The sequence below is a fragment of the Mesocricetus auratus genome, unplaced genomic scaffold (genome assembly GCF_017639785.1).
Source record: "Mesocricetus auratus isolate SY011 unplaced genomic scaffold, BCM_Maur_2.0 Super-Scaffold_100014, whole genome shotgun sequence".
In the NCBI taxonomy this organism is placed as follows: Eukaryota; Metazoa; Chordata; class Mammalia; order Rodentia; family Cricetidae; genus Mesocricetus; species Mesocricetus auratus.
In genome coordinates, this window is record NW_024429197.1 from 5320433 (window position 1) to 5333711 (window position 13279).

General features: G+C 44.1%; 1 protein-coding gene across 18 annotated transcripts in view; it reads right to left on the reverse strand.

Moving 5' to 3' along the window:
• Positions 1-13279, reverse strand: part of Eif4g3 (eukaryotic translation initiation factor 4 gamma 3) — a 210279-nt gene that overhangs the window by 16834 nt on the left and 180166 nt on the right. For 16 of the 18 annotated variants that reach the window (XM_040756302.1, XM_040756301.1, XM_040756300.1 and 13 more), the window contains 6 exons: positions 13122-13216; positions 12252-12345; positions 9689-9806; positions 6391-6608; positions 5180-5295; positions 1519-1691 (listed from right to left, as the gene is read on the reverse strand). In XM_040756302.1, the coding sequence (XP_040612236.1) occupies positions 1519-1691; positions 5180-5295; positions 6391-6608; positions 9689-9806; positions 12252-12345; positions 13122-13216 (814 nt within the window). The remainder of the gene's footprint in view (positions 1-1518; positions 1692-5179; positions 5296-6390; positions 6609-9688; positions 9807-12251; positions 12346-13121; positions 13217-13279) is intronic. The other 2 variants (XM_040756295.1, XM_040756289.1) reach the window with 1 other exon arrangement.

A 13279-nucleotide genomic window follows, 5' to 3' on the forward strand; every position in this document is an offset into this window, starting at 1 on the left:
TCTGGGGAGTTGGTGCAGTCATGTGTGGGCTGAAAGCTGCAGCCACTGACTTAGTGCAAAAAATACAGGGTTTTGTTAACAGTTTTCTTTCTTTCTTTCTAGACAGGGTTCCTCTGTGTAGCAAACAGTTCTAGTTGTCCTGGAACTCACTCTGTAGACTAGGCTGGCCTTAAAAATCACAGAAATCTGCCTGCCTTTGCCTCCCAAGTTCTGGGATTAAAGGCATGTGTCACCACTGCCTGGCAATGGTTTTCATACAACAGATTTTAAAACCAGAGGCGAGAGACATGCACAAATCTACCAGCTATATCAAAAGGAGGAAGGAATGAAGGGTGAGCCAGGGCTGTTGTGTCCTTATATACCACATGAGCTTGCCTTCCAGCTGCAACCCCACTCCAGTCAGGGGCGCAGCTCAGAGGCCTCCACACTACTTCATTTCCATGTAAAAGGAGCTTTCTCTACAGGGCAGAGAGGCTTTCCTGAGCTACCATTTCAAAACACTCAGTTATCAACTCACTGTGGTTTTCAGGCATCCTGATGTCAACATTTTTGACCTTACAGCTTTTGCAATGCTATGACATACACTTGCCATGCAGAAGAGACTTGGCCACACTCTCACTATGTGTACACACTCTGCTGTTAATGTGTCACTGGAGGACACAATCTAGAGGAACTCCAGGATTTGTGGGTTAATCACTTGATCCTGCCAACGCATGTTCTGTGGGCTCTCAGCATAGAGTAAACTATGTAACTGAAGTCATCCTGTCATTCAACAATACATCATTTTCATCTCATGTCACAACTAAAAAGCACCCACATTCTTGATTCTTGACTTGTATTTCCACTTTGTAGTCAGTCAGTTTACCATGGAGCAGTTTACAAACCACAGTTGGGAATCAAATCCATACTGCTGATAAAATCACCTTTTTTCCCTTCTGAACATAGGGTTTCCATAGAACAAGTACACAGGTATTTTCTCCTCCTCCTCCTTTTTTTTTTTTTTTTTTTTCCGTGGGACAGGGTTTCTGTGTGTAGTCCTGGAATTAGCTCTGGAAACCAAGCTGTCTTCAAACTCAGAGATCTACTTGCCTCTGCCTCTTGAATGCTGGGATTAAAGGTGTGAGTCACCACGCCTGGCAGTATTTTCTTTCTTTTTAAGTTTATATTGTTAAGATTCTTGTAGAAGAAAACTATTCGGTATGTAGGGACCTTTGTCTCAGGCTATCTCTGAGACCTCCAGACCATTTCACATAAACTTACAAGTTTCTGAAGGAGAAATAAACAAACCCAACAACTTTCCTTAATGAGGAAAATGGAGGATTGCTGACTTAAAACCTTGTGATAATGAGTTGTGGTTAATTTGGTCAGATCTTTTACATTATAGACACCAGATGGAGGTCTCAGAGAAAAGCACAAGATAACCTACATACACCAGTCTAGCCTACAAATTGCCGTTCTGTCAATCAACATGGCACATGATGTTAAAATACCCATAGGCTTAGGTGTGAGGATACCAACCCTTTGAAAAAGTCCTGCTTGCTGAGTTTTTCTGACTGCACCAGCTGATACAGTAAGTGGCCCATGTGATCCCTGGTGATCTGGCTCCGTTCCAGGGTGAATTCCACACCCACCTTCACAAAAACATGCAGCGGGCCCTGGGCACTCAGTTCCTCTATGCACTGCGTGGCCTCCTGTCAAACAACAAATAAAGGCTTGCTTCAAAATCTACTTACGTTAAAGCAGGACAAAGCTTTACAAACAAGACGGTTTTCCAATCGAAGTTTTTATCTTATTTAATATTAAAAGGCGTCTATAGCAAATTCCTAAAAACAAGGGGAGAGGAAAGAAAAGGAAATGCACAAAGACGGCTGCGGCAGGAGGATGGCTGTTGAGTCTGAACCTATCCTGGGCTATCCACTCACTGCAAGGCCTGCCAGGGTGACCCAGCAAGGGCCCACATCAGTACACAAGTAAAAGCATAAAAACCTGAACATGGTGGCATACATCTGTAGTCCTAGCTGTGTGGGGCTGGTTGGAAGGCTGAGGCAGGAGGATGGCTTTAATCAATTTGGAAATGGAGACTGAGTAACACGGTGAAACTGAGCTTCCTTCCCCTCCAGGAGCATGGCCTCATATGGCCAACATTTTTACATTTATTTTTGTGTTTTACATGTGTGTAGGAGCCTAGTATCTGCTGAATTAGAGTTAAAATTGGTTATGAGCTCCCATGTGGGGTACAGGGAACTAAACCTGGATCCTCTGCAAGAGCAGTTAAATATACCAGGTTAGCAATTTTATTAAAAATAACTCAAAGAACCAGTGACAAAATATGTTTCTAAACAGTGTGATGGTTCACACCTGTAATCCTAGCACTCAAGAGGTTGAGGCAGCAGGATTGCCACATGGTTTGAGGCCAGTCTCTACTACAGTATGAGACTGTTTCAAAAAACAAAAACAGATTAACATATAAATACGTCATACTGTGCTTACTGATTTTGAAAAAATGTTTTAATTAAACTTAACACTCATACATGAATATAATGTATATGGATGGTGTAAAGGTGTGTGCCATATGCATCATTTAAAAAAATCGGAAAACAAAGTATTATGAAACAAATTTAATACCAACATTAAAAGACCTCAATGTGAGTCGGGAGTGGTGACTCACGCTTTTAGTCCCAGAACTTGGGAGGCAGAGGCCAACCTGGTCCACAATAGACAGAGTTGTTAAACAGGAAAAACCCCAAACCAAGTAAGCAAGCAAGCAAGCAAATGTGGCAACAGGGTTATCTTGCCTTGGAATGCCAGTACTGGCACCATCTTCCATCACAGAAAGTTACATGGATTATGGAGTACCCTGGCTAGGCAAGTCTCTGGACTGGAGAACGGAAGCCTGTTAGACTAGCCTGCTCAGTAGCCAGTGTAGCTCCCTGCCCTCAGATGGTGCCACTGACTGCAGCAGAAGCGAAGGTCCACGGTAGCTCTATTCTGTCTTCCCACATATTCAAAAGGCTTACACTGGGGTGCACAGGAAGTCTTCAAGTTGCGACTACTGCCCCCCCTAAGTACAATGCAGCTTTTTGATGGTGACTTGGATTGAGAGCAGACACCCATGCTATGATGTCTCTTTAGAGCTCTCTAACTTTCTAAATTCTGGCACCTGTGACACGTTCTTGCCAGCTGTCTCGTGGCTGCTGCCTTTCTGCGTGCCTTGTCCTTTGCAGAGAAAGCACGAATGCAACCATTCAGTCTCCAGTTAAAACCAGAAGTAACTATTTACTGTTTGGGCAGCTGTGCACAACCAAAGTCCATGTGCAATATGTGCCCAAGGAGACCCATGAGTTTGGCCCAACACATTTGCAGATGACATGTCACAAAGATGGACATGGGCTGGTAAGACAGCTTAGCCATGAAGCATGTGTGGAAGCCAGAGGACAATTTGCAAGAGTTAGTTCACTCCTTCCACTATTTGAGACCAGGGGATTAAATCCAGGCCATCAGGAGTGGCACCAAGCATCTTACCAGCTAAGCCATCTGGCTGGCCTTATTTCCTATTTCCTAGTGTCTGCTTATTTATCATTTGTGTCCACAATTCTGTACATTTTCCCTACAACAGCCCACTATGCTATTTATGATATTTACTGCAATAAATCTCGGCAGCACTCCCTAAAATGGGGCAGAAACTCTTTAGGGAGTTCAGTAAGTATAGACCGCATAGGCTAAAAACTTCTGTGTTAGAGGCTAGCCTGGTTTACACAGTGAGTTCCAGGACAGCCAAAGTTACATAGTGAGACCTTGTCTCAAAACAAGAAACAAAAACATACATGGTAGAGCAAGACAAATAGAAGTCTTAAATTCTGGCTCCACTTACTATTACTATGTGACTGCAAGAGTATAATAATTTCTTAGCCACATACCATTCCACTTCCCAGCTGGGTCACATATAGCCAAAGCTAGTCCTGAACTTACTATGGAAATGATCAGATTTTTCTACTATTTCCACCTCCTGAGCCCTGGGATTGCAGGAGTACACTTTCAAGAACTACCACAAGTTCAAAGCCAGCCTACTCTATGTAGTGCACTCCAAGTTCGCCTGAACCACGGAGCTAGACCCTGTTCTATACTCCCACAGCAGCACAGCAATACTGTGTCTCAAAACAGAACAAAATAAATCTGTGCTGGAGGTACAAACCCAGAATCTGGGAGGCAGAGGCAGGAGAATCAAAAGTTCAACATCAACCTTGGCTACAGGGTGAGTTTGAGGCTGGCCTGGGCTACATTAGGCTCTGCCTCAAAAGCAACCAACACCAAAGCAAAACAAATAAAAATAAAACAGAACCCTCAGAACTGAAATAAACTTTTCCTACTTCCAAAGCTGGATAATGTTAGAAGTATAAGGAATGAAAGGTTGAGACATACATAAAGTGATTTTATGTACAAAAAGCAGATACAGACTATGTTGTTCAGAAAAATGAATTATGAGATTTTTGATACTAAAGCAAAAATAAGATATGACAAATGTTTACACAAGGAACACTTCCTGACCTTGAGCACAGAACTAGACTGCGTCACATGAACTTTGCCAACGCTTCCAGCTCAGAGGACATCTGTGGAGCTACCTGTTCTGTCTCTGGACGGTGGACTTTTGTTAGGCAGGAGGTCTATCCTACCAAGCATCATTTAAAGTCTAGGTGGAGAAGTTGGAAGCGCAAACACACAGGAGGGTCTTGAAGTGTCTCAGGCTGCCTGACTCTGAACACTCCCTGTGCTTGTGCGCCTTAGTTTCCCACTTATGAAATAAGAAAAGTGCTGGCAGTCACATGAGAATGATGAGGCTATGTCTAAGGGCCCAGACAGGTGGAACTGGGAGCCGTGAGTGGCCACAGTGGTAATATGCCGCCTCTGCTCCTAATGCCAGAGTCATTTTAGCCTCCTCTCAGTTACACTGACTAGAATTCATTCTCTTCCCACCCTGAAATTTGTAAATACAGAGAGTATCAATTTAAAATATGGTAACTGGAAGAAATGCATGAGTTGAGCAAACTGAACCCTGAGGACTGAGATAACTTAATCTATGTCTTCCCTGTTCATAAGGACACTCCAGACCCAGGCCAAGCTACCACGGCTCTCTGACCTGGATTGCCTAAAAGAGTTGCTTCCCTTTGCCGTCAGCACTTACCTTAAAGTCATTGATGTGTAGGAACTCATCAATGATAGACTTGGACTTCCTCTCCACTTCTTCTTCCGACAGTGTGGGTTTGTCAGGGGCTGGCACTGCGCACATTTCTGATTTCACTACGAGCGAGATTAAAAAAGAAGAAGTATCAGTGAAGCAGGACCATGGCTGGCAATATTTACACGCTCACACTGGTTTTGCAATGGAGATGTTTTGTAGATAACCGTTTGGCAGAGTTGGACACACAAGAGCAGAGTCAAGCAGTCCTTAATGCTACAACAGATAGGTCTGCTCTAAGTCACGAACAGGAATTAGGGATAGTATGAATCTTTAGGTCCACAACTTGGCAGTCTCTCTATTTTGATTTCCCTGCAATCACTCCCAGGATGACTACACAAAGGCCTTTAGAACACACAAGAGCTGGGGTGCTGAATGCCACAGTGTGTGGTACCTGCATTACACACCCTGGCTTCTCCTACTATAACTCTGTACATGCTGTTCCCACAGCAACACTCTCCAGCCCAGCCTCGAACTTACAGAGATCCGCCTGCCTCTGCCTCCCGAGTGCGCCACCACCGCCCGGCTTCTCATTTTACTTTTCTGAGAACCGTACAGTCCAAATTAAAGACACAAAGGAACTGCTACAGTATCACCAGGGCAAGCTTGGAGCACATGCATGCTTTTATATAAACAAACCCACAGAAATTACCAGAGAAGGTGAAGGCTGGAAAACACAATCTGATACCTTTTCTCTGTTAAGCAGGAATAATGTGAATGCCTTCATACCCTCCAGGGGCTATAACGCCACAGATTCTCTAATGATAACGGACAATGAGGTGCTGAAAGGACTTGTGAGAAACTCTGAATGACAAACACAGAAAGAGGATCTTGCCGTTCTGACGTCTGAAGACACTGCCCAGCAAAGGGACTGATGGCAGAGAATGACAGTGCTATGCATGTGCTGCCAGCCAGTGTGGTTCCTGAATTTTACCCATGTGCGAAGTATCTGTGGTTTGTATTTATTACTCCTTGTTTTCCTTTATTCGTATGAGTGTTGTGTCTGCACCATGTAAGTGCTGTGTCCCCATGTGTATGGGTCCTCTGGAGGAGGAGTCAGTGTTGTGAACTATAGTGTCATTTCTCCAGCCCCTGAGTTTTGCTTCTGACATTAAGGCCAACAGCTGGGTCTGTCTCACACCCCAGAGCCCTCTCACCTAGCTCCCTGGTCTTGCTTCGGTCAGCCTCGGAGCTGGCCCTCTCAGCGTCCACGCCTCCAGTCAGCTGCTTCACGGTCTCCAGCATCTCTCGGCGCTGCTCCTCCTGTGACTGATTGTCCAGCAGGTCTTTGCTGCTGCCTCTCAGGAAAGTGTTGGGACGGGCTGCTCCAGCTGGAAGTGGCTTGTCACTCTTCTCCCTGCCCATGCTCCCACGACTTAAAAGACAGAACAACACGTATCAAAAGGAAACATATTCGTATGTACTCATTTCCTATCCACAGAACACTTCAAGTATTACCAAGCAAGCTTTCTACACATAACTTTATTTTAAACCTTTTTTTTTTTTTAAGACAGTGTTTCTCTGTGTAGCTTTGGAGGCTACACATAACTTTATTTTAAATCTTTTTTTTTTTTAAAGACAGTGTTTCTCTGTGTAGCTTTGGAGGCTGTCCTGGAACTCTCTCTGTAGACCAGGCTGGTCTCGAACTCACAGAGATCTGCCTGCCTCTGCCTCCCGTGTGCTGGGATTAAAGGCATGCGCCACCAACACCCGGCCTTATTTTAAATCTTAACTTATTTTTGTGAGGGCTCACGCATGCCATGGCAGTCATATGGAGGTCAGAGGGCATCCTTAGGGGGTAAGATGTCTCCTTCACCTTAACATGGGTAGTGGGGATGAAATTCAGGTCACCACCCTTGCTTGGCAAGCATGTGACCAACTGATCCACTTGCCAGCCTCCCACCTAACTTTGGATACAAGGCACTGACTATGTGTCAAAGCATACTAACTCTCAAATCAGTCACATCTAAGCTTCCAAAGGAATACTTGCCAAGGTGTTTTAATTTTACCTTTAATAGGAAAAGGATAATTATTTTTTCTGGATAGTCTGGGATTTTTTTTTACTTAAAATAATCTGATAGACACGTACATATATCATGACAGTTTTATTTTCAAGGATCAAAGGCATTCTTTAAAAACTCCAGTATGAGCAGGTCAGTGGTGGTGCACACCTTTTATCCCAGCACTCGGGAAGCAGAGATAGGCTGATCTCTGAGTTTAAGGCCAGCCTGGTCTACAGAGCAAGTTCCAAGATAGTCAAGGCTACACAGAGAAACCTGTCTCAAAAAACAAAAAACTAAACCAAACAAACACTCCAGTGTTGGGGGCTTCTCATAGGTGACAGCTGCTGAGGGAGGTAGTTTCCTCTCATTAGCCATGTGAGCCATGGTCTGCTGCCTATGCTCCAGTCCATGCCCTATACCAGGGAGCATACTGGTGGCTCTAACTCTGCAAAGAAGGTTGTGTGTATATATGTATGCATTTATTTATATATACATGTATATGTGTGTATATATATATATATATTTGCATGTACAAATAAAAAGTAGAAGGTATAAAGTTGGAAGGATACAGGGGAAGGATGGTCCACGGGCTTTATAGGGAAGTAAATATTCCAAATACACTGTATTCATACGTGAAATCACCAAAAATTATATCATAAAGAATTAACAAAAAGACATTAACGTGGGAAATGGTGAGATGGCTCAGCAGGTAAAAGTGCTTGCTGGCAACCTAATGACTTGAATTTCATCTCTAGGACCAACTCTTTCAAGTTGTCCTGAGCTCCACACACATAAATGACACCTGCAATAACTAAAAAGTAGAAGTATGGATGACACAGAGCCCTGTCTCCTGGAAGCACTAGGTGTAAGGACTCAGGCATTATGCTGGTCTGCCCCTGTCACCTGGCAGAATGCATTCAGGAAGTAGCCTGGTCAGCCCAGGGTTCCATGACTGTGTAGTCTGCACATAGGTGCAAAGGACCCATTTAAAAGAAAGACCCCGCCCACTTACTTTCTCTTTCCCGCTGTTCCCCTGGGGCAGACAGGACTTTTCCTGTCTCCCTCTTCGCTTCTGTCCTCTCTCTGTCTCTCTTTACCTCACTTCTTCCTTTCTTCCCAATGAAACTTCTCACTTAAGCTTTGCCTGCCTGACATGTCTGTCTCCCGCCTCAGCCAACTTCACCTGCCTTGGAATCTGCCAAGGTTATCCTCATGCTTTACCATAACACTGAGTCTATTACATATTAAGTCAAGACTCTGGATAATGACAAGACCTGCATGGAAAATGTATTTTCAACTGTATGGTGAGTGTGGGGGTCTGAGATTAAACCCAGGGCCTTAAGCTGGTTGAGCGCATGTTACACAGTTTAGGTATACTCTCAATTCTCCAAAAACATTTTAGGAGTCAGTGCTAATTCATTACTCGTGTATAGAATTCTGAAGAAAAAAGGGAGCAATGAGGTGTGAGCTGAATGAATGGAAAGAAACCACCATTACACAAGGTGAGACTCACAACCCGAGAAACTACACAAACTTCAAATACTTTGGGAACTCTCCGAGAGAAGAAGCGACCTTTACCAGCTAAAGACATGTGCTTTATTATCCTAAGAGAACTTCTGGGGGTAGAGAGATGGCTCAACGATTAAGAGTACTGACCAGGGATCAATTCTCAGCTCTCACATTGCAGCTCACAGCTCTCTGTAACTCCAGTTGAGAGAGAGAGAGAGAGACAGAGACAGAGACAGAGAGACAGAGACAGACAGAACCCTGATCATCTCTCTGTAAATTTATTCAGACAATTCTAGGCTGTGGTGACTCAGAAGCAGAAGAGTGGGGGGTGGGGGGGTGGACAACTCAGGCTGGACAGAAGTCAACTCAAAGAACATATACAAGCACATGAAAATCAGAACCCCCCAGAGTGTACAGGAGCATAGGTCGCAGTCTAGTTGGCTTGTGCACAGCAGACTGCTGCAGAAGCCCCAAGAACGAGCAACACCATCTAGAAATATACTAGTGGAATGCATTATGTAACTTGAAGCGCACAGAGAAAGAAGTAGATGGCTGGTTGGTGGCTGTCATGTTCCTTAAACTTATATACTCAAGTGCAAAGACATTCTTATGTTAGAAGAGCTTTCCAAGGCCTAGACCTGCCTGTACTATTCTCTATCTGGGCAGCTGGGCTTACTTGAGGAACACAGCATGGCCAGATAACCTGCTTTCCCTTCATCCCATCCCACCCAAAATCCAATACCTGATCACATCCATACCTTAGAAACTATGGTGTTGAAGATTAAAGGAATACATTAACTTTAGGGATGACCAGAATGCATGCAAGGATTATCACCATAATTCGCATATGTTAGAGGGAGAGAGAGAGAGATGGAGGAAAGGGGAGAAAGTGCGCGTGGGCAAGCAGGACAGCCATTAGTAAATGTGAAAAGTAAATTCTTACCTGGTTAATGCCCTTCGGGAATCAAACTCTAAAGGTGTGGCTGATGGGGACCCTGAAGGTGCTGGAGGTTGCAGAGGAGAGAATCTATTTAAACTGGAAGCACTTGACCGTAATGCATCTATAGGTGTTGTAGATTTAGAAAACAAAAAACAAAAACAAACAAACAAACAAACACAAATCACATGGTTAATATGCAAATGCTCTGTTTTCTTACCTCCCAGGAGTAAGGAATAACACCAGGAATTTCTTTCCTTTTAAAATTTGAAACAGGTTCATGTTGTCAAGGTGGGCTCTGACTCTTGGGACAACAGGTGCACTCCCACCCACCCTCGTTCCTTTTTGGTAAGATCTCATACAGGCCAGGCCAGTCTGAAACTCTCTACGTAGCCAAGGGTGACTTCAAACTTCAGCTCCTCCTGACTCCCATCTTCTGAATGCTGGGTTCACAGGTATTCTCCACCATACCCATTTCCTGAATCACTAAGACTCAAACCCAGGGCTTTGTGCACGCTAAGCAGCACTCTACCAACTGAACTGCTGCCCCAGGCCGAGGGCAGTAACTTCCTTAAGCAACAGAGTGGAAACAGACAGTTTATCAAGCAAGAGAGCTGAGAGAGGTTAGAAGGTCAATGACCAGTAAGTCTTTCCACCAAGCACCAACCTGGCCTGCCCACTGCTTAGCATCAAGCATCAGTGGAGATGGGGCACCTTGTGGGGGAGGCTGTCAACACTGACTCCTAACAAGTGTAGGTGACACCTATCACATTCTGACAAGGACAACACAGGTATTAGCATATCAAAGAGCCTGGAGACTTCTGTTCACAAATTTGTTCTTATAAACATATTCAGCCAGGTGTGGTGGCAAGTCTGTAATCTCAGGTCCCAGAAAGATGGAGGCAGAGTCAAGGGGTTAAAGGTCAACTCAGCTATACAGTGACTTCAGGTCAGCCTGGGCTCCATGGAATCCAGACAGACACACCAACCAACCAACCAACCAACCAACCAACCAACCAACCAACCAACCAACCAACCAACCAGCCAACCACAAAAAACAAACAGAAAAAAGCCCTTAGGATGTAAGTTACCCTGAGTATGATATAACATTGTGAGGGTTTATTGCTTATTTTCAATTAGATTGTATGGTTGAGTGTGAACTTCAAAAAAGGTATCTTTACCAATTCTTTAAGAACCATACAATGTATTTTAATCATAATTACCCCAATTTATCCACCTAAATTTCTCCCAGATCCACTCCTAACCCCTTTCAACTTACTGTCTTTAAAAAAACAAAACAAAACAAAAAAACCCTACAAAGTCCAATTTCTGCTGCTTATATTGTTAAGTATTGAAATTTCAATTGGATCACGACAGTCCTACCAGGGGTCACACTTTTGTCTGTTTTTTCAAGACAGTGTTTCCTCTGTGTAGCCGTGACTATGGGAACTCTTGCTGTAGATCAGGCTGGGCTCAAACTCAGAGATCCTCCTGCCTCTGCCTCCAGAGTTCTGGGATTATAGTCAAAATCCCAGCTTGGTGGGCAGGGGGGGGCAGAACATACTCTTAAAACTAAGTGTACATCCCTTAAAGGCCATCAAAGGTAAGTAGCTCTTCAATTAGGATGGGGAATGTGAGTTTTGTAGATGATAATACTGTGTCATTATGTCACAGATCAGAATCTGCACTCATTCTTAGCCCAGAAGTCAAGTCTGTAAAATATAAAACATACCTGATGTTCCTCGTCTTCTGCTGCAGTGACCCTTGTGCACCTGGCACGTGCTTCATCACTAAGATGCACACTCAGCTGCTCTTTTGTTTTTGAGATAGGGTGTTACTGGCTTGTAGCTCTGGCAGTTCCTACATGTTGCCTACATGTCCCAAACTAATGGCAGTTCTCCTGCCTTAGCCTACTAAGTGCTAGTAGCATTATCTATGTGTACCACCACACCTAGCCTGTAGAAGATAGTGTCTTGCCATATAACTCAGGCAGGCATGAACAGGAGATCTTTCCATCCTCATTTCCCATTCTAAAAGTTCAGGCATTTGAAAAATCATCTGGTGCTGGCCTGGTATACCTTTCATTCTAACACTCGGAAGGCAGAGGCAGGCAGAGTTTGAGGCTAGCCTGGTCTACATAGAGAAACCTTGTCTCAAAATACCAAAAATAAACAAATAAAAGCTTAACATAAACCGTGGAGAGGTTGGAGTGATGGCTTAGTGGCTAGAACACTGACTACTCTTACAAAGGACCTGCATCAGTTCCCAGCACCCACATGGCAGCTCCTAATCACCTGTAATTTAGATCCCAAATTCCAGACCCTCTTCTGACCTCTGCAGGCAAGATGCACACATGTGGTGTACATATAAATCACCAGACAAACTGTTCATATTGACAAAAACAAATCTAAGAGTCAAAAAAAATTTTAAATATTGAATGATATTGAGAGCCACTAAGGAAAGTTCAGGTGGATCAGTCTACAGACCTTTTCCTAACAGTGCCAGACACTGGGAAAGCAATGCAAGGCAGTAACAGACTCAGGCAGCCGGAAGAAGACCCCACACATACCAGTTTCGCTTGCCTTCGCTCCACCACTGCTGCCTTTGCCCCAGCTGCCCAGCTGTGCCTTAGGAACCAGCTGGATCTTCTCGTCAATGGTGGGCTGTAATCAAAGTGGCCAGGGTTATTCACAGGTCAATTCTAGAATGGCATTCTTTAGTTCAGAACAAACGTAATTTTTTTGAAGTTTCAGCTTAGGAAACATTTAGCAAGGCAGTAGTGGTACACACCTTTAATCCCAGCACTCGGGAGGCAAAGCTCCATGATAGCCTAGTTTACTAACCAATTCCAGGCCAGCCAGGATACCCTGCCTCTAAGTAAAACAATCAATTAGAAACTGGAGCTGTGTTCATTTAGGTGGAACCCCTGGACCTTTAAACTTTTTCTTGGATTAGGCAACACAGAACAGCATGGCGGCCACACTGTTTTCCAGGGTGGGCTCAAGTCCTCTGCTCAGAACGGCTTATTAATTTGCCAAATGAAATACACAGTTTCAAATGATTCTTTGAATACAACAATACCCAAGGTTGTGCAATTGCTTTGTCAGTTTGCTTATATAGCCCTGGCTGGCCACAAATTCACAGCAATCCTCTTGTCACAACTTCCTACGAGCTAGATTTACAGGGGTGTGCTGCCACACTTGACTCTGTAAAGTCTATATGTTTAAATTTTCAACACACACACACACACACACACACACACACACACACACACACACACACACACACACACGGGAATTGTGGGGAGCAGGGACTCATGTAGCCCAGGGTGGCTTTAAAATGCTAAGTAGCTGAGGATGGCCCTGTTTTGGATCCTCTTAAGTACTGGAACTCCAAGCATGCACCTAGCTTTGTAAATTTTTCAAAGCATCATACTCACCTTAGTGATTTTCAGAAATTTGGAGGGGTCAAGAACTCGGCTGTTCTTGGCCCCTTGAACAGTATTCCATCCACCTTCATCCACTCTTTGAACGCCTGCAGTGGAGACATAATGTGTTAAGTCTCTCATCACCTCAAGTCAGTCTGACACTGAGTGAG